The sequence below is a fragment of the Mercenaria mercenaria genome, chromosome 13 (genome assembly GCF_021730395.1).
Source record: "Mercenaria mercenaria strain notata chromosome 13, MADL_Memer_1, whole genome shotgun sequence".
Classification (NCBI taxonomy): domain Eukaryota; kingdom Metazoa; phylum Mollusca; class Bivalvia; order Venerida; family Veneridae; genus Mercenaria; species Mercenaria mercenaria.
The window spans coordinates 78,021,670-78,043,973 of record NC_069373.1 but is presented as its reverse complement, the minus strand read 5'-3'; the positions used below and the strand labels follow the sequence as shown (position 1 = coordinate 78,043,973).

The window sequence follows — 22,304 nt, the reverse complement described above, 5'->3', positions numbered from 1 at the left end:
TTTTTGACATAAAAATAATTTCCGTAAAGTCTCATTGAACAAAAAAAAGTATAAAAAATCCTGCCTTTTTACTACCTATTTTTTTAGGCATGTTACCGGACACAAAGAATTATTTAGGCTTTGGGAATACACAGGTGAAACAAAAACTCTTTGAGGCCCGAGAGGAATTCCTTTCTTCGAAATATAACAACTTTTTGGACAAAACGTGATTATAAAATAGTATATAATGATAACGATACAAAATATCGGGAACTAATTAGAAGGCTCGTCAAAACAACGCTATGTATAACGACTTCCTGTGTACAAGTTTACAAATTATATTAAGACGTTTTTGCAACCAGAAAGAACACGCAGTTTTAACCCATTCATCAAAGAAGTTCCTCGCGGGCATCATAAAGTTCAGTGTATTTTTTTTTACTAAATTCTAAATATGTAAGTTGATATCGACACGATATCATTCGTAATTATATTAGCCTTCCGTCCGTAAGTTTCCGGTGGTTTCCGTACAATCGGAATCGGCTATTTCCGTGGTTTGGTCCGGGCCGGGCCGGGTTTTATTAATAACCGATTATTTTTCTTATCCGCACGACGGTCGTGCCGATTAGTACTCTTATCCGCACGACGGGTGTTTCGGTGGCTTTTCTATTTTTGGCGTAATATATCTTAGTTAGAAATACTAGCTGTAACAGCATCATGTTCATTATTTGAGCTATCAAATAAATAGACTTTGATTGGATATTAAAACAACCATTATTACTAAGTCTATTTATATAATAATATTAGTAATTTTGTAAAATTAATTGAATAATTCATCCATTGCAAATAAATCAAAAGAATGCAAAGAACATATATTCTTGAATAATTAATAATAGTTAGTTAGCATAACTTCATGCCGTTATTTTATTTTTTATATTATGTTTTTAATTCAATAAATCGTGTGTAAGGCAAAGGTAAAGGTAAATTTTATTTACCGTCGCTTTGTGAAACAGTTAACATAAGCTCTGCAGAGCTTTTGAGCGACCCTATTTTAAAAACAGTTAAAACCAATTATACCTTACCCCCAGCAATTTGTAAGTGATTCAACATAATGCGAGTAGGTGCATGCATGCTAAAATTGTACTTTATGGAGATCTGATAAGGCTTTTAAAAAATTATTTCCGGTAACCTCCCCCCCCCCCCCCCCTAAAAAAAGGGTAGGTAGATCTAGATCGGATTTTTTTTTTAAGTGAGACTTTTCAGAAATTATTTATGTGACAAAAATGAATACAAATAAGGGGGTTATGTCTTTCGAGCGTCAGTAAATTGATTTCTAACATCACTGACCATGTTTAAAGCATAAAAAGTGCAGTATTGCAACTTTTTGTTAAAAAGTTGAAAAAAAAATCTCCAAGAAAAAAAGGGAAAACTTCAGAAAAGATTAACTAAATTTCACATATGTATACAGTATTTTTAGTTGTATCAATAACAAACAAAAATCGACTTTCCAGTCATGTCAGCAGATCGTCGTGCGAATAACAAAAATATTCGGCACGACCGTCGTGCGTATTACGAAAATCGACACGACGGTCGTGCGGATAAGGAAAATTATCGGCACGACCGTCGTGCGGATAGCTTCAGCCGAATTTGACACTTACAACAACCTGCGAATCGCTTTGCAAACAAGTTATTATTTTGTACAATTAGTCACCATAAATTTTACAAAATTGTTAAAAAAGAATAATGTAGCTGTTGGAAAATCTTAATTTCGGCCATTTGTAAAATCCAAGAGATAAAGGAGGAAGAAAACACACGACTTCCGCTGATTTGAGAAGCAACCGCATATTCGTATCTCCCTGCATCCGTAACTTAAATATGGCAACATTTATCTCCCTTTATACTATTTTCAGTTTCGCCTGCATTAAATGGCTACTTTCAGTCACATGATCATAATACAGCTGGGAAAATTGCAAAATGGCAGCGAACTGATGAAGCACAGCAAAATAATGTATAAAAGTTGAAAAACACCGTAAATATGATGCAAATAACTTCTGCCTTTTTGACAGTCCTAAATTTGTTCCATTTTATCTTCGTTCTGCGGCAAAAATTTAGTCAATGCAGCTTATCTGAGCACGAAGTTCATTTTCAGAAGTAAGCGTCCACGTCAAAACAAGATTGCGAATGTGTTTCTAAGCACATATTTTTACAAGTTTTTCATCACAATTTAATATTTTTGATAAATATGGTTCATTAGGCCCATGTGTACATGTCTTGTTATGGGTCAATTGGACCAGCCTGGTTCAAATGAACCAGCTGGTGCAAACAGGCCACCTCTCTGACCTGTTTATATACACAGGTACCTCTAGAATCTGATTCTAGAGGTACGGATCACTTCCTTTTCTATATCCGAAATACTACACAATTATCTTAAATAATCATTTTCAGAAGAGTGAAAGTAAAGGATGATAGGTTTTGATAAAATCAAGCAGACATTGACAAGAAATCGCACTGAATGACGACAGATGACACACGTGTTGCATCATCGAAATTTAAAACAAGGATGGCAAAGCATTATCAACCCTAAAACATTTCAATTGAATGACACAAATACCTGTTCGATTGCACTCTTTAAATTTTGAGTAACTGTGTCATTTTTCAAAGTTTCTTTCGCTTTTTGTTCACTTAAACCGGTTCCAACGAAAAGTGAAACTACTGGATCTGCCATCTTTGTTTTGAGACAGACTAAAATCTACTTCTCCGTATCAATACCGTGCAGGAAATAGGGTAGAAATAGAAAAAGGACATGGGGTAGACCGAAATTAAAAGTCTAATGAAGTTTTCAGGTTTCTTGTAAACCAGACACAGGGGTATAGTATCAGGGGAAACCCTTGACACTAAGTAGTAAGAAAAAAAAAACAGTTCAATTATATATATCAAATCGTCATATTACACCAATATCATGTTATCTCTAAAACATTAATAAAATCGGCATATAATAAGAAGCGTGCATTAAATGCATTCCAAAATCTAAAATAACCAACAGTTTAGAAAAAGGCTTTCTATGCAATCATGTAAAAATATTTTGCATTCAAGCAGGTATTAACATACAATATCCATTATCTAAAATAGTGTGGCAAATTAAAATTACAGTTAAAATAAACATCTACATCTACATCTTTCACCCAACCGTCGATTTCCGATATATATTGTATAACATTTTCTAACATCTCTATTTTTATAACGTCTTGGTAATGTTTCATAACAAGTCTGCTTTTAGATAAAGAATAAGTTCTCAATTTTTTTCCAGTTTCATTTTGACAACATTTCAGTATTTTCTCAGTAAATTGTTTTTTAAACAAAGTAGCAAGCTTAGTCTTTACAATCTTATGCAATCGTTTATCATGTACATCCTAATTTGCAACTCCAAGATATTTGAAAATAAACTTTATACTGGAAATTCAGCTAGCTTTATTGGCATTATACAATATTAGATTGCATCAATTTAGTGCACATTCTAGCATAAAACTGCTGTTCTTGTCACTTTTCGGGGGTGTTTTAACAGGACAGAAAACGTGTGTAAACAGAGAGATTCTCGCGCTCACTTGCTGTTATAACACCTTTTTATATATCCGCGTTCCGTGGCAAAGCGTAAACGTCATTCGGTCCCAAAACGGATAGTTCAAAACGAAATGAGTCTACGTAAAAAACAACTCAGACATTCCCGTGCATTTTGTGGGAAGTTAATGACGTTGAGAGACATTGTATCCATTTATCAGTTTTTACGCATTTTATGCTAGAATAGCGTTAGCGCATGTTCATTTCGTGTTGTAACATTTGCAGAATCCCTAGGGATACGTTGGTACCCTCGCCCTAACGGGCTCGGGTACCAACCAATCCCTCGGGAATCTGCAGATGTTATAGCACGAAAAAACATGCGTTATCCCTACAATTCAACAAACTATCAGTATCAGATGTAACTAATCTATAAAATATTTCACAGTACTTATCATTATATCAATATGTATTTATGGGAATCTACCCAACTCGCCCATAGCAGTATTATTTGCTGCTTTTTCATGTACTCCTAATACATTTCAAATATTTGACATGTATTTTTTTACAAAGCAAATCATTACTAGTATTAAAAAATATAATTTGATTTTTTAACCTTTACAGAGTTTGTGTTTATTGTTCCCCATATTTCACTTGAATATAATGCTACCGCCTCGGTAGCCTAGTGGTAGGGTGTCCGCTTCGAGTGCGAGAGGTCGTGGGTTCGATCATACCAAAGACGTAAAAAATGGTACTAGTAGCTTCCTCGCTTGACGCTCAGCATTAAGAAGACTGGTCAGCCCGGTGTCAGTATAATGTGACTGGGTGGGGTATCATGCCACGTGTCTACGGCGTGATATTCCAGTGAGGCAGCAATATAAAGTTGGGCACTGTGCTCACTGCTACAAGTAGACACCGTCGTTTATATGACTGAAAAATTGTTGAAAAAGACGTTAAACCCGAACACACACACATGCACAGGCTTTACAGTGTGGTCAAATAAATGCAAAATAGTTCTTACTCCAAAATGTTTAGACAGTTTAAAATTTGCTTTTAAAACTCTTTTACATAGATCGTTTTGACAATATGAAAATGCTCCAGAAGATGAAAATAATATACCTAGGTACCTTTAATTATATCGAAACATTTTTCAGTTCTAAAAGAAATATTTAGTAATCGACAATCTCCCAGATTTAAAAAAGTCGCAATATTAGTTTCGTTCAAATTTACACTTAAACCATAATGTTCCCTATAATTAGCAACCTTTCTAATACAATTCTGTTATCCTTTCTCACTGGTTGACAACAAAACAAGATCGTCTGCATACAGTAAACAACTGAAGTTCATATTTCCTAAAGACACTTGATCATCCTCATCCGTTCATCCTCATCCGTAAAACATTTAGGAAGGTCATTCAAACATAAATAAAAATTACCTCCCTGTCTTAATCATATTTGTTTAAATATGGTTCAGTTAACACATTACCAAGGCGAATTGCTTATACAGAGATAATGTTGATTCTGGATTAGTTATTGACGATATTGTATTAATTTTGTTAAGATATGTTAGTTTTAGCAAAATCAATGGAAGAATTACACACCAATTTAAACCTACTATGTAATTATTGTAGTAAATGGGAATTAGAGGTAAACACTGAAAAAAATAAAATTATGGTATTTAAGAAAAGGGGAGGACTACTACAGAATGAAAATTATAATGGTAAAAGAACAGAAGTTGTAAATGATTTCAATTTTAATTATTCTGGTAGTTTTTCATTAAACCAAGAATATCTTACTTGAAAGGCGCTTAAGTATTATTGATAAACTGTAAAAAGATTAAAGTATTCCATAAAATATTATGTCAACTGTTTGATACATTTGTTGGTTCGATTTTAAATTATTCGGCGGAAATTTGGGGTTATACGAAGTCAAAGGAAATAGAAAGAATACATTTGATGTTTTGTAAACAGTTATTGAATGTTAGAAGTATTTCACGTTCTGTTGGAGTTTATGGAGAATTAGGAAGATACCTATTATATATAAACTCGATATATATGTATTAAGAAGCAGAAGTGCTGGTTTAAATTGTTTGTAAATTGTAGATTTCTCGGAAGCACTGAGCACCTAAAACACAGCCTCAGAGCCACGTATTAATAACAAAGTAGGCCCACAACAAACAGAAGCTGTAATGGAAAAATATTACAGACAGGTTGCTTCAAACATATAACAAGTACATATTATTTTATGTGAAATATAGATAGAGGGTGAGGAAGTGGTAAAATGGTGGGGTGTGGGGGGAAGGAATTTAAAGAGGAAAGAAGAACAAGGATGAAAATACAAAGGGAATGTTACGTTCTTTAATAACAGTCACACTACAACGCAAGAGCAGACACTCGTGACACTCGTGTACCACAATCAAACACACAGCCATACCCAACTAAATAACATAGAAAACAGTAGGGCACCAGAACTGGGTGACACATGTTAAAGCACTATTATGTAACTATGGATTTTCCTATGTATGGGATACTCCCATGTCGGTTGATAAAAACTTTGTATATATTTTCAAGCAACGGGTGATAGGCTGTTTCATTCGAGGTTGATTTGTAAATAAGGAAACTAGCAGTGTGTTAGATATGTATAAAAATTGTAAAAATACTTTTGATTACGCGATATATTTAGATATTTTAGGTTTTATATCACTGGATAAAGAATCGCTGCACATAACTTAGAATTCAGACAGGTAGATATTTCAGAAATAGAATACCTAGAAATGAAAGATATTGTCGATGCTGTCACTCTGTACACTTAGAAGATGAATTTCACTTTATTATCAAATGCCCGTACTATTTAGAATTACGCAAGAAATATACTGCAAAATACTATTATTATGCTAGACCAAGCATGTATAGATTCTTGGATTTGATTCAATCTGAAAATAAAATGGTATTTTATAAATTAGCGAAAAAAGAATGCACTGTGTAAGAGAAACTCTATTCTGAATACTATTGCAAATTAGTCATATACTGTTCATCCTCAATTGTTGTTTTCTTTTGTTTATTGCCACTGACATATAACTTGTCAAGTATATAAACTAGTCATTGATCATCAGTGATCATGTGATGGTTTGTATTTGTAAATATGCTATGTATATATTGCCGACGATGTACTTTGTACAAGTCATAATAAACTATATGTTCTGTTCTGTTCTGTGCTGTTCTTATAATTATCACTAAACATATTTTATTGACACGACAGAAAGGTCCAAACACTCTTATATCACACAGTTTGTTGAAGAATATGGGTGCATCACAGTATCAATTGCTTTTGCAAAATCTACAAAACGTACATACATTTTCTTACTACCGGTATTACACATACCAATATATTTTTCAATAAACGTTCTTAAAACAAAGATATGTTTTGTCGTTCTTGCTTAAAAATATTTCTGAAGGCGTTCATTTAATACACAGTTAAACACTTTTGATACACATGACATTACATTTATACCACGATAGTTCGATGGATCATATGGGTCACTACCCTTATATGATGGCCTGTTATAACGCATTTTCCTCTCAGTTGGATATATTCCGGAAATAAGAATTTAATTGATAATTTTAGATAAAAATGGAATAAAAAGTTTTTGCCTACATTTGATCATGTCATTAGAAATGCCATCTAGACCTGAAGATTTTCCCCCATAGCTATCTCGGTCTCATGCAGTGTTCCGATAGTCTACTTCATTAAAAATTGTAATGTTTTCGACTTACAAACTGTATCTAAATACTAAAAAGTTTTGTCAAATGATTTGTTCATGTCGGGTGATATTTTCTCAGAATGGTCTGACAAGTTGCAATTTTCTTCTCTAAGGTCTTTTATTAATGCCCAAATTCTCAATTTGGTCTTCATTATACAGATTATTAATTTTTTTAATAAGCTTTCTAAAATTACATTCCCGTCTCTTACACAATTTATTATATTGTTTTCTAAATTTGTAGTGTGAACCTTTAATAATCGGATCTCATGGATTCTAAGCATAACTCATACTTTTCTGTTTCAGTGTTTTTTTTCTCATATTAAAGCGATATGCAATTGAAAAAGAACGTTAATAGTTCCATCTCAGTGGTAGAGCGTCTGTGTCTCAGTCATATGGCCGTGGTCTCATTGCATTATGTCAACTCCACATTTTTTTTGGTATTTTTATTGCCTAAAGACAGACCCTTGACACAAAGGTAGTCTTGCAAGAAGGCTAGAAATGCTGATTAAAACATGTTGTAATTTGTTATTGCTCTCTATGGAGTATATTCGCAATTGGGTAAAACTATTTTAGGCTAAAAGTTGATAAAAACATATCTAGTCTAGTAGGTGTGTTGCTTGGCCAGGACAAGTTGGAAACCTTCCACGGTTGTCAGGACAACATCATTTTGAGGCCGCTTGTTCCATAAGATGATTGTGGCAGGGAAGAAACTGTTCTGATAGACTTTTGTATGAGCACGGATTTTGCAGTAACGCTGGTTATGATCTCTGGTAGTCTTAACCTCTTGGCATGTTCAAATCTCCGGCATTGCCTGGCCGGTCTGGCATGGCCCGATAAGCCTATTTTCGACCGGACCAGGCTATACCAGACCAGGCCAGGCCAGATGTTATTGTCCTTACAGAAATGAATGTCATAAAATCTAAATATACAATTACAGAACCAGACAGTATTAACCTGTATTGTTTACTTGCTGCAGGTCGAACAGAATGAGATATCAATCCTCTGGAGAATAATTATTAATTAATCATCATTGGTCTTATTTGAAATTCGGGTTTCCACGAAAGAAAATGATGTAACTAAATGATAACTACACATTCTTTTGTAATCGTCTCTTGCGTTGTGTTACTCACTGGGTTTACGCGAGGGCACAAATAAGCGGTTGAAACGCCAAGGTTTTTTTTTTCAATGACATGACCCAAGGTATTGCTCAAACATGCTCCTATGTGTTTTTGTTTTGTCCTTGTTGTTCATATGTTTTTACCTCGCCTGTGCATTTTGATATAAATGACTATCGTTAATTAATATATCAATACATATATTGACGTAAAGTTTTGTTTTGGGAAGACTGCTTTCTTGGAACGAAACCAGTCATATCGGAGCATTGTCCTTTTTTATTAGCTCACCTGAGCACGAAGTGCTCAAAGGTGAGCTTTTGTGATCGCCCTGTGTCCGTCGTCGTCCGTCCGTCAGTCGTCCGTCGTCAGTCGTCCGTGGTCAACATGCTCCTATGTGTTTTTGTTTTGTCCTTGTTGTCCATATGTTTTTACCTCGCCTGTGCATTTTGATATAAATGACTATCGTTAATTAATATATCAATACATATATTGACGTAAAGTTTTGTTTTGGGAAGACTGCTTTCTTGGAACGAAACCAGTCATATCGGAGCATTGTCCTTTTTTATTAGCTCACCTGAGCACGAAGTGCTCAAAGGTGAGCTTTTGTGATCGCCCTGTGTCCGTCGTCGTCCGTCCGTCAGTCGTCCGTCGTCAGTCGTCCGTGGTCAACGATTTGACTGTTACACTATAGAGGTCACAATTTTGGTCAGTCTTAATGAAGCTTGGTCAAAATGTTACCCTCAATAAAATCTTTGACGAATTTGATACTGGGTCATCTGGGGTTAAACAACTAGGTCATTAGATCAAATCAAAAGAAAAGCTTGTTAACATTCTAGAGGTCACAATTTTGGTTCGATCTTAATGAAACTTGGTCAGAATGTTACTCTCAATAAAATCTTGGATGGGTTCGATATTCGGTTATCTGGGGTCAAAAACTAGCTCACCAGGTCAAATCAGAAAAGCTAGTTAACACTTTAGAGACCACATTTATGATCATATCTTAATGAAACTTGGTCAGAAAGTTAATCTTGATGATCTTTAGGTCAATAGGTCAGGTGAGCGATACAGGGCCTTTATGGCCCTCTTGTTTAAATAAAAGGTCAGCTTGAATGCAGTCATTGATGTTACCATGGAGATGACTTCTTTATCACTGATAATTCATCCGCGATATTCATGGGTGTAAATATATTATCTAGCGTGTGTATTTCGTTTCTATGAGTTATAATAAGGATATCATTTCCACAACTTTACTCATTGATAACTGTGAAAGCGTCTAAAACTGCAGCCGAAATCCACTCAAAGACACAATGGCATGGGTTGAATACCATTTCTTCCTTTAAGTGTAAAATGCTGTACACGTTTTACACTTCTGTTAATCAGTTAATTATGTATATTTTCGTACGTAAATTTGTAGAATCTGTAAGATTTTATTGCGATATACTAAATAGATTCAAGTTAGAGAGCAAATTGGTGTAATCATCTTACCCAAAACACGTAGATATATTCTGAGGACTGGAAAAAAATCTTGATGCTTATTTTTCTTTTCAATTTGAAATACGTGAATTCTAAAAGTACTCTAAGCCAGTGACAGCGTTCTTCTAGTTCTGTTACGGGAAAAACTGAAGGCTATCTTCATTCAATAAAAACGTTAGATCTAGTTAGGAAATTAGTAAAAGCACAACATTTTTATCGGACAATGCTTATTGCTTAGAATAAACCGGTAAACCGGGTCTGTAAATGTCGATTTCAACAAAATCAGACAACGTAGGTCGGTTTAATCATGAACTAGGAAAAATTAAGCAAAAGATCTGAATACCGTTGATGCACTGTTTAAATGAAAATAATGCAGATTAAGGAGAAGGGAAGAATTCATTTCCTGACCACATATATTGCAATGCTCATTCGTCGAAAAATTTGCGTCAATTGTGTTATAACCTCGTTCATTTTGTAAGTGTTTTGGTTTTATAAAACATAACACTCCGTTTTAGAATTAATTAGCTTTCTACAACTGAAGTGGCCTCTTAATACAAGCCATAATTGGCGTTATTTAAACAGAAATTGAAAATAACATGTCCTGTATTCAAGTACATGTGTGTGTTTCTCCTCTCGAAATTGTGTTTCTAAAACGTAGTCGTGTGCATTAACGTTTTATTGCTTATACGTTAAAAAACAAAAAATGCAGGGACTTTACTTTTTGTGTTTCGTCATTTTAGTGAAGCTTTGCTTAGCTCATGTGATCGTTCCAGGCGTGTTAGAAACAGTGTCACCGAATCTACGTACAAAGAGGGAAAGTATGATTATTATTTGTTTTTAGCCATTTTACTCCAAAGTTGTAGGTATTTCCTGTTCAATGTATCCTTTATATTTCTTTCCGTTAGCTAAGTTAAACAACTTTTTTGTCAAAGTTTATAATAGTATATTTCAATTATGTGAATTGTTTTGTATGTATATTTCTTGAAGACGTCTAATAAGGACTAAGGACTGATCTTAATTTTTTAAGCTGCCGGACGCAGAATATTCTTTTGATGTAAATTCGGAAAGAAGACCTGATGCAATAGTTTCACGAATGACATAGCGAATTTGTTTTGCCTATTACATAGCTGTGAATGCATTACTGATTCAAGCCATTCCTGATTCACCCATTACTGTGAGTCAGTTACCAATTTACTCCATGCCTGAATCACCTGGATCACTTTTTCATTCATCTCAATACTGATTTACGCCATTACTATGAAATCATTACTAATTAACCTAATTCTTTATTCACCTCATTAAAAGTTTATTCATCCCATTACTGATTCTCCAATTACTCAATTACTGAATTAACCCGCCACTGATTCACCTCATCGCTGGTCCACTCCATTACTGTTTCTTCACCCCATTAATGAATCATCCCACTACCAAGTCCTCATTACTAATTTACTTTATTACTATTTCATCACATACTCATTTATTTACCCATTTAGAGAGTAACCCAATTATTTATTCATAAGGTAAACTCTATAACAAATCTGTCGTAAACAAGATACATTACGATACATTACCGAGATTTCAGTGGCGGGATGTTTTTCATTTGTATCTAACAAAAACATTTTCAGTTTGATTGGAACTTTGTGATATGACCCACTATTTTTGAGACACTTTTCTACTGAAGACCAATTAAGGCAGTTTCGAAATAACATATAAAAATGCTAAAATAAATGGTATAAATATTATGATATGATACCTCTATGACAGCTTTGCTTTCATGCTCGGAATTTATACGACTCAAGTCACACCGACAGGCGATATTAGGCATCATTTGCAGTTAGGCTACCGTAACGTAGTAAAACGTATTAGAGTCTGATGGCTCTTTCACGCTTCCGTAGAATCAACATTTATTACACGAAATTCATTTTGAAAATGTAACTGAAATGTCTAGGTCTGCAGACCTCAACTACAGAAATATATTACATTCAATGCATATAATGAAACTTTCAGACAACATCAAAAAGGACCCTTAGAACGATTTGACGGAGTTCCAAAAATTCCATAAAGCCTTGCTCCGTTATGGACCCCTGTGGGATTTGTGTTTTTCCCCCGAGTTCAAATATTTTTTCGTAGATGAAAAGCTGACATGCCGTGCTAAAGCTCAGGCACTTTCAAATTGTTAGAAAGTGCTGAAAATTGACTCCCCATTAGAAAAAAAAATGACCTCTGCGCGTGACCCCTAACTATCGACCAATGCAAATGTGACTTATGTTTTCAAGTTTAGCCTGTTTACTTTCATTTGCTCTACTTTCGGAAAAGCTAAAGGTCGTTTGACGTCATTTTCTGTGTTGTCAAAAACATATGTATACCAAGCAAGATTTCATAAAAAATGTTCCGGTAGTCCGAAGGATATAAAACACAAAAAAAAAAATGATGATGCTGTCGTTATTCCAAAAATATTTTCATTAAAACATTGCGCTTTATAATTGTATTACTTGTATTATTTTGTCTTGGCAGACTTAAATGATGGGGAAAACTCTAGCGCTATTTTACCACTTTTCGAGCTCAAAACTGACGTTTCATTTGCCGACGGGGGATTCAAGGCAGTGTTTTCGCTTTTGCCTACTAAAGGTAAGACTCTCGGCGACAAACAGTTTTCGACAAGCTGGACTTAATATGCAGATTTACAGAAAACTTACATAAAAAGTGACTTTTATACACAAAAATAGTTCAGAATGTCATTTACCTAGATCTATTCATTTACAGATTTTGCGAGATCATTATCTACAGTTTGTGATTCTATATGTATTTATTGTTGTCTGTATTACTTGTTGACAGAGTGTACTTGTGGAAGTAACCATGTCTGTGTGGGACAGAATAACAAGAACAAGTAAGTAGGAAGTTAATAGACGTTGATAACTAAAGTTAGTTCATACTAATTTATCTAGTTATCTTGTGAAACAATCTGTACAATTTAATACTATATTAATTGCCTTTCACATTACATCTATGATGGAATCCTCCGCCTAGAAGGTTTTAAAGAAGAGACCAATACTGAGCGCCAAGTAAGGAAGCTTTTGCTACCAGTTTTCAAGTCTTTGGTATGATGCGACCAAGGATTGAACCCACGACCTCCCACACTGCACTCGATGTAAACGTTTCACTAGGCTACTAAGGCGGTTACCACTAGGCCAATTAGACAATAAATAAAGTTGGTTTATTTAACAGATTTAGCGATCATGACTTTCATTTTTGGTACCCTCGTTTAAATGTTTTATACGTTAGAAAGATTTTAACAACTAAATTGTTTACAATGTTATCATACACAATACTGATTTATTAACGGTAAGTCTTACAGAAGGTTAAAAAGGTCATAACAGAATGTTTTATATTCTTATAGTAAATTATAGTAAAGAGACAATTAGAATAAACTACAACATCTCTCAGTAAAGTTCTTGTTGCAAATACACCCTTTTCAAGTTTCAAAGTAAAACTCAGTCAGCCTACACAGCAAATTTCGCCAATGATTGATATAGGACTTCGATATTTTTACAGAAAAACAGCCCTTTTAAAAGATTACTACTACAGATCGGAATACGTGCATAATGCTGAAACATAACCATTATACATAAAAATGCATGCATAATGCTGCAATATTACCGCAACAGACTGAAATGCGTGAATAATACTGCAAAATTACTACTATATACATATAGAAATGCATGCATAAAATGCAACATAACCGCTACAGATAGAAATGCATGCATAATACCTTAACATAACCGTTAAAGACAGGAATGCATGCATAATACTGCAACATAACCGCTAAAGACAGGAATGCATGCATAATACTGCAACACAACCGCTAAAAACAGGAATGCATGCATAATACTGCAACACAACCGCTAAAGACAGGAATGCATGCATAATACTGCAACACAATCGCTACAGACAGGAATGCATGCATAATACTGCAACATAACCGCTAAAGACAGGAATGCATGCATAATACTGCAACATAACCGCTACAGACAGGAATGCGTGCATAATACTGCAACACAACCGCTACAGACAGAAATGCATGCATAATACTGCAACATAACCGCTACAGATAGGAATGCATGCATAAAATGCAACATAACCGCTACAGACAATGCATGCATAATACTGCAACATAACCGTTACAGATAGGAATGCATGCATAAAATGCAACATAACCGCTGAAGACAGGAATGCATGCATAAAATGCAACATAACCGCTACAGACAGAAATGCATGCATAATACTGCAACATAACCGCTACAGATAGGAATGCATGCATAAAATGCAACATAACCGCTACAGACAGAAATGCATGCATAATACTGCAACATAACCGCTACAGATAGGAATGCATGCATAAAATGCAACATAACCGCTACAGACAGAAATGCATGCATAATACTGCAACATAACCGCTACAGATAGGAATGCATGCATAAAATGCAACATAACCGCTGAAGACAGGAATGCATGCATAATACTGCAACATAACCGCTAAAGACAGGAATGCATGCATAATGCTGCAACATAACCGCTACAGATAGGAATGCATGCATAATACTGCAATATAACCGCTACCGATTGGAATATGTGCATAATACTGCAAAATTACCTCTACAGATTGGAATGCGTGCATAATGCTGCAACATTACTTCTAAACATAGAAATGCATACATAATACTGCAATATTATTACTAAGAGCATAACATCTCTAAACATATAGAACGCATGGATAACTACCACAACAATAAACAAGAAATAACATAGGGAACACATGCATAATTACCACAGGAACACAAACAACAGCAAAATGAGATGCGTGCAAAATTATAACAATACCACTTATAAATAGAAATCATCATTTGCTCATATGCACCAGTTTGCATGATTACTACGAGCACAACATCAGTAGACATGTAGAACGCATGCATAATTATTACAACAATAAACAACAACAAACAGAGGAAACACATGCATACAATACCACTAAAAGGAGAACGCATCATATACTCCAATATAACCATTTCACATACCGAACGCTTGCATTATTAAAACAATATCATCATTAAGTAAGCGAAAACATTAATGACACAGAACCAATTAAAATTGAGAGCGCATGTGTAAGTGTAACAATTTTTACAACTTTAAATTATGGAAACGTTAAATAATTACTACAGAATCACTTAACATGGAGCCATAAAACAGTAGCTCAGTATGAAACGGAAACATAATTACTGAAATATATAACCGCGAAACAAACGGAATCTTTACATAATAAGTACAATATATCCGCGGAACATAGGAAAACCTTACAAAATTAGTACACTATAACCGCGAAACAAACGGAATCCTTACATAATGAGTACAATATAACCGTGAAACATAGAGAAACGTTATTGAGAGAGCATTTTAACCTCTAAACACATGGAACCCTTATATAATTAGTATAACATTACTGCTAAACATAATGAAACCTTACATAATTAATACAATATAGCAACTAAACATTGGGAAAATGTACATAATTAGTACAATATAGCAACTAAACATTGGGAAAATGTACATAATTAGTACAATATAGCAACTAAACATTGGGAAAATGTACATAATTAGTAAAATATATCAACTAAACATTGGGAAAATGTACATAATTAGTACAATATAGCAACTAAACATTGGGAAAATGTACATAATTAGTACAATATAGCCGTTTAAAATCGGAAAATCTTACATAATCCGTACAGTCTAAACGCTGAACAAAGGGAATTTTTACATAATTACTACAATATATAACCGCTAAACATAGGGAAACCTTACAAAAATACTACAATTTACATGCTAAACGTACAGAAACTTTACATAATTAGTACAATACGATCGCTAAATATAGGTAAATATTACATTTTTACTACAATATATATAACCGCTAAACGTAGGGAAACCTTACATAAATACTACAATTTACATGCTAAACGTACAGAAACTTTACATAATTAGTACAATACGATCGCTAAATATAGGTAAATATTACATTTTTACTACAATATATAACCGCTAAACGTAGGGAAACCTTACATAAATACTACAATTTACATGCTAAACGTACAGAAACTTTACATAATTAGTACAATATGATCGCTAAATATAGGTAAATATTACATTTTTACTACAATATATATGACAGCTAAACGTAGGGAAGCCTTACATGATTTCTACAAAATATAACCGCAAAAAATAGACAAACCTTAAAATTTTACTACAATATATAACCGCTTAATATGCCGAAACCTTAGATAATGACCACAACAAATAAACATTATACATTGGAAAACCTTACAGGACTACTACACTATTACCGCTAAACCTAGGCAAGCCTTATAGACTACAATATATAACCACTAACCATATGGAAATCTTGCATGTTAATACAACATATGTAACTGCTGAATACAGGGAAACCTTACACGACTTTTACAGTATTTAACCGCTAAACTTGGGGAAAACTTGCAATCTTATTATGATATACAACTGCTAAATTAACACAGGGAACACTTACATAGTTAATACAATATAACCGCTAAACATAGTCAGTGTTACATAATTACTTATAATATCACTAAGAATATATGAGATACATGGAAATATATGTATCAATTCATTCCATGATTTAATAATGATCTATTCATTGTAGTTTTGTTTCAAGATGTATTAACGGTCAGAGGTGTAAGGAAAACACGTGTAAAAATGGCGGCACATGCGTAGAAACCAGTTCCACTACAAAATGTTACTGTCTCACTGGGTTTCAAGGAGAGGACTGTTCACAAAGTGGTGTATGAAAAGTTTTGTTATTCTTATTCTTCTTTTTCTTCTTCTTTATTCTAGTTTTGCGAGGTACTGTACCGGCCACACGAGTTTGTAATCTGTAGATATAACTCTATTTTGCTTTTTTACAAAATTATATGCCCCTTTTTTACTTAGAATTTTTTTGTTAAGGTTTTGTATGTAAGCTGGTATCTCAGTAACCACTTGTGGGAATGGATTGAAACTTCACACACTTATTTACTAGTTTTGCGAGGTACTGTACCGGCCACACGAGTTTGTAATCTGTAGATATCAACAAAAATTGAGCCATAATATACTTTTTGTTTTATTTCAGTTTTTTTTTACACACTTATTAACTGTGATAAATTGACTTACAGTGCACAGGTTCCATAACTCTATTTTGCTTTTTTACAAAATTATGCCCCTTTTTCGACTTAGAATTTTTTGGTTAAGGTTTTGTATGTAAGCTGGTATCTCAGTACTCGCTAATTGAAATGGATTGAAACTTCACACGCTTGTTCACTGTCATGATCTGACATGCACAAAGCAGGTCCTATAACTTTATTTTGCTTTTTTACAAACTTATGCCCCTTTTTCATCATAGAAATTTTTGGTTAAGTTTTTGTATGTAAGCTGGTATCTCAGTAACCACTTGTGGGAATGGATTGAAACTTCACACACTTGTTCACTGTCATGATATGACATGCAGTGCAAAGGGTCAATAACTCAGCTTCGCATTTTACAAACTTATGCCCCTTTTTCAACTTAGGAGTTTTGGGTTAAATTCTTATATGTAAGCTGGTATCTCAGTACCCACTAATGGGAATGGATTGAAGCTTCACACACTTGTCCACTGTCATGAGCTGATAAGCACTATGCAGGTTCCATAACCCTAGTTTGCTTTTTTACTAAATTATGCCCCTTTTTCGACTTTCGTATTCATTCAATCGACAAGGCTGTTGAATAGTCGAGCGTTGCTGTCCTCCGATAGCTCTTGTTTAATAAAGCAGTCAGTCGTTATCAGTTATGCTTCGAAGATCTATTATTGATTATAGACATTTCTGGTGTATTTATGACAACGAAACTCCGTTTCTTTTGTTGTATACATATGTGATAGCATAAACCGCTTTGGTTGTTTTTCTGAAAGGGCGATGCACAATATTCTCTGAATTTTACCGTGACGCCGACAGATCGGACATTAAAGAAAGGCCAAAGTCATACAGAAGAATGCGCTGTCGAGATTCCATCAGGGGAGGAGGTACAATACGAATGGTATTACTTATACTTATCTTTTTACTTATCTTTAAAGAACATACAAAGTTGTATAGGTCGTATGAATAGTGCTTACAGCTTTCACGTGAGCACCGCGAATTGTCCTCGATTTCGACTTCAAACTATATTATCTTCTATAGATAATGCAATTGGTTGCATGAAGTACTTCCGTTGCCGAGCCGAACTACCTTCAGCTGAAGAGAAGTATTTAGTAGTAATTCATGTAAATATTACATAATTTGAAAACAAACCTCGTCATTGGTACTATCAAGAACCAAAACAACCGATATTTCCTTTTCTGTAAGTAGTATATACGAATTAAAGCTTTAGACGCAATGACCTTTGACACTCAACCCCTGACCCATGCTCTCCGGATTTAATAAAACAGAAAGCAAATAGTAAACAAATAGTAACCACACACAATGCATGAAATTATAAGAATAAATGACAAAATGCCCTTTTGTGTTACTGTAGAACGCAGGGTTGGGCACACTCAACCTTGTTTATCTCAACGAGATTTATTTGTCCTTGTTGACCCTTTAATCCACCATAAAACTATTCAAGTACCGGCTCCAGGTTCATTTCAAGCCAATCTCATCTGCCCCTTTTAGCGGATCTTCTCAGTTTCGAAAAGCATGTAAGATCAATCAGAAGCAGTTACCATATTTATTAAAACCTAAAATTGAGAAAGAATGGGACACTTTAGAGAAACAGGGAATGATTTCAAAGGTGAACATCTGTGTTTTTGTTGTTGTTGGTATTTTTTTTTTACATTTCATCGATTTAACCCATTACTTATATAATATATAAACTGTGCATTAATTCTTAGTGTAAGAATGGCTGGAAGAGTTTTTGTTCCACTGGTTTTCTTCCTGGAAAGGAAAAATGAAACCTACTTAGTCATTGTTTACAAATTTGGGAATACTTCCTTTGTAAATGTCACAGTAATTTCACTATTTTATTATGTGAAAAAAAGTCATTTTAGTCAAATAGTTAAATCTAAATTTAAATTTCCAGGACGTTTAATGAAGAGAAGATACAAGCTTACAGTAGAAAGACTGGATTTGGAATATTTCCAAGTGGTGTTTTACAGGCAATACATTTTACTAGACTTTTTGTTGTTGTTTATATTTATATCCGCTAGATATCAGAAATGGAGGTGTATATGTTAGCGCAGCACTTGTGACTGCCAATGCTATATTCAGCCCTGCGGTAACCTGGAAAAAATTTAGTTCCAGATACGGCATCACTTTATTAACAAATTAGAAAAGTATTACATGTATGTGACTAAGTGTACTTTAAGCTTTCATCTTCAATTTGAAATAAATATTTCTCAACTTTCAAGTTATTTTCTGCAGTTGTGTTCCTCAAATAATAAGTGATATAAAACACTTAAAATTTAATTCAGGAAAACTTTGAATTTGTCTGCTGAGACTATAAGTTTCAATGAGCATGTGATGCTATGATATATAATGTCACATTGACAATTTTAATATTATTTTTTTAAATTCATCATAAATTCATGATTGAATGTTACAGCTATAAAAGCTACATGTTATGTTGAAATAACAAGGAAATTTCCTTTAAATTTCTGTGTGTATATATTTAGATTTAATTAATGGTGCGCCATTTCATATACCCCTGTATCGAACTAATTTGAATTGGGGCCCAAACAAGAAATGTGCACAAATTTTCATAAAGTTAACTTCTCATATTTAATAGGGGATTTATCACCGGCGCGAAGCGCCGGGGATGAAAATCCCCGAGACGGTAACGTCCGTATATAGATATTCGTCTTTGATGTTTGCATATACTGAGGCAATTTTTTCGATGTTTTCCGGTTCCGGTTTATGTAAAATCCGCTGACTGGTTGTCTTTATGAACATCCGAGCACCCCGAATCAGTCATAGAAACTCGTAAACCGCGCTATAAACCGCGCTAACATGATTATTTTACTTCTTTTTCGTAATGAAAACTGTACATGCAACTAAAAAACACTTTTAAAACATTAAGGAATTGTAAAGACTGTCAATTTTCTGCGTGGAGTGCAAACAAACAAAACAAAATTCTAAAAGCTAGTGCGAGAACGCTGAATGACGTCACCGGCATGGCTTCCGTAAATTTTGCAAAGTATGATATTCGCTGTAAGAGGTATGATGACACTAAATGTAAACTTCAGTTTAGAGCAAAGTTTCACTTTCTTGAGCGTTGAATATTTCTTTCTAAGCGGATATATAAAAGATAAATCCCCAATGCTAGGCGGTGCCTTAATTCATATTAGGGGATGAAAATCCCCGAGACGGTAACGTCCGTATATAGATATTCGTCTTTGCTGTTTGCATATACTGAGGCAATTTTTTCGATGTTTTCCGGTTCCGGTTTATGTAAAATCCGCTGACTGGTTGTCTTCATGAACATCCGAGCACCCCGAATCAGTCATAGAAACTCGTAAATCGCGCTAACATGATTATTTTACTTCTTTTTCGTAGTGAAAACTGTACATGCAACTGAAAAACACTTTTAAAACAGTAAGGAAGTGTAAAGACCGTCAAGTTTCTGCGTGGAGTGCAAACAAACAAAACAAAATTCTAAAAGCTAGTGCGAGAACGCTGAATGACGTCACCGGCATGGCTTCCGTAATTTTGCAAAGTATGATATTCGCTGTAAGAGGTATGATGACATAAATGTAAACTACAGTTTAGAGCAAGTTTCACTTTCTTGAGCGTTGAATATTTCTTTCTAAGCGGATATATAAAAGATAAATCCCCAATGCTAGGCGGTGCCTTAATTCATATTATGATACGTTAGCACATTACTTTATTAATTGTTTGAATTGGAATTTAACAAAATTGTTATTTATGATATAATTTATAGCAAAGGAGTGCTTTAACACTATTTATGCACGATGGTCGGTTATACGTCGGGCGTAATAATTTCACGAGGGCGCAGCCCGAGTGAAATTATTTGTATGACGTATTACCGCGCGAGTGTATAAATAGTGCTAAAACACTCTTTTTACTTTAAATTATTTCGATTCTAATATGCCCTTAATCTAAAACAGTAGATAAAATATGGTAGCGCTCTTTCTTGGTCGCAACAAAAACTTTGACGTCATCGCACGTTAACGTGACGTCATTCTAGCGTAAGCGTGCTTTAACAGAGACAAGCATATTAGAATGATAAATCAACGTTGTCCCAACTTTACCCCTTATGTGCGCCAAACTCATACGGCGAGGATACAGGAGGAATTTTTGTTTATCTGTCTTTGATATCTTTTTGTGACATTTAAGTTTGAAACCATTTTCTCTTGTTTGGATATTTCTACTTCTAAATCGACATTTTAGCAGATGTTTATATATTCATTATTTGATGTAGATTGACGAGATTACCGACAAGACGGAGGGAAAGTACTCGTGCATCGCTACAACCTCATATGGGATAGCAAAGAGCAAATTTGAATACAGAATTGTCGAAAGTTGCGACGTCAGTAAGTAATTTGCAGTTGCAGCATGGCAACATCGTGTAATGGCTGATTACAGACATATTCACAGCTTCGAGCTGGCACAACGAAAAGTCGCGATTTCAAACAAAAGTTGTAACGGAAAAATATTATAGACGGGTTGCATGGAAAATCCAACAAGTACATTTTAATTATATGCAAAATACAGAAAAGGGGTAGGGGTGGCGTGGGTCAAGTCTCGTCGTTTCGCCCAGGCACCTCCACAATCAGTCTAACTTACCAATACTAGAAATTCGCCTAATCGTCCTGGTGCTAACGCGAACACGATAACATAATTTCTAACATCTTTTAAATGCACTCCTGGCGAGGACGCCAAATATCTCGTCTTTACATGTGCCATCGCCATCACTCAACAAAAGAACGCGCCAATGCTAGAAATATTGTGTTTTAGTCCTGGCGCCCGCGCCATTTAATCATTTTAACAATCTAATTAACAGGATACAATCATTGATAAATGTATACCCTGTGTTATACTACCATGCCTGATATTATAAAAAAGGAAACAATAATAATTCTTAATCTTTTCTGTTGCTGTATTATAGACAAATAATTCGCAAAAGAAATCAATATATGTCTAAGAAGACATTTGCCAATATGTCAGAATTGAATATAATACATCTATGTAGCATAAGCATTGAAAATAGATGATTCTTATATAAAAAAATCGTTTATTTTATCTTATTGCGGCGATATTGATGTCACGTCAGTATGCAATTAGGTGCCATACATGCGCCAAGATGAAACGGCTAAATTATATTTGATGTATTATTTCAAAT

At 34.4% G+C, this 22,304-nt stretch overlaps 2 protein-coding genes and 1 long non-coding RNA gene across 3 annotated transcripts in view; 2 read left to right on the top strand and 1 right to left on the bottom strand.

Annotated features, from left to right (window-relative positions):
- LOC123530014 (glutamine--tRNA ligase-like) overlaps window positions 1-2,712 on the bottom strand; it is a 56,422-nt gene extending 53,710 nt beyond the window's left edge. Inside the window, exon 1 of the mRNA XM_045310697.2 lies at window positions 2,588-2,712. Within this exon, the coding sequence (XP_045166632.2) occupies window positions 2,588-2,701 (114 nt within the window). The 5' untranslated portion in view covers window positions 2,702-2,712. The remainder of the gene's footprint in view (window positions 1-2,587) is intronic.
- A 188-nt stretch (window positions 2,713-2,900) lies between these two features.
- On the top strand, window positions 2,901-6,732 carry LOC128548057 (uncharacterized). Its single transcript, XR_008366882.1, has 2 exons — window positions 2,901-5,247; window positions 5,630-6,732. It is a non-coding gene; the product is annotated as an uncharacterized LOC128548057 (long non-coding RNA).
- A 3,716-nt stretch (window positions 6,733-10,448) lies between these two features.
- LOC123529175 (coagulation factor X-like) overlaps window positions 10,449-22,304 on the top strand; it is a 32,556-nt gene continuing 20,700 nt past the window's right edge. The window contains exons 1-7 of the mRNA XM_053522402.1: window positions 10,449-10,693; window positions 12,390-12,503; window positions 12,711-12,762; window positions 16,606-16,744; window positions 17,884-18,008; window positions 19,026-19,101; window positions 21,384-21,495. Of these exons, the coding sequence (XP_053378377.1) occupies window positions 10,579-10,693; window positions 12,390-12,503; window positions 12,711-12,762; window positions 16,606-16,744; window positions 17,884-18,008; window positions 19,026-19,101; window positions 21,384-21,495 (733 nt within the window). The 5' untranslated portion in view covers window positions 10,449-10,578. The remainder of the gene's footprint in view (window positions 10,694-12,389; window positions 12,504-12,710; window positions 12,763-16,605; window positions 16,745-17,883; window positions 18,009-19,025; window positions 19,102-21,383; window positions 21,496-22,304) is intronic.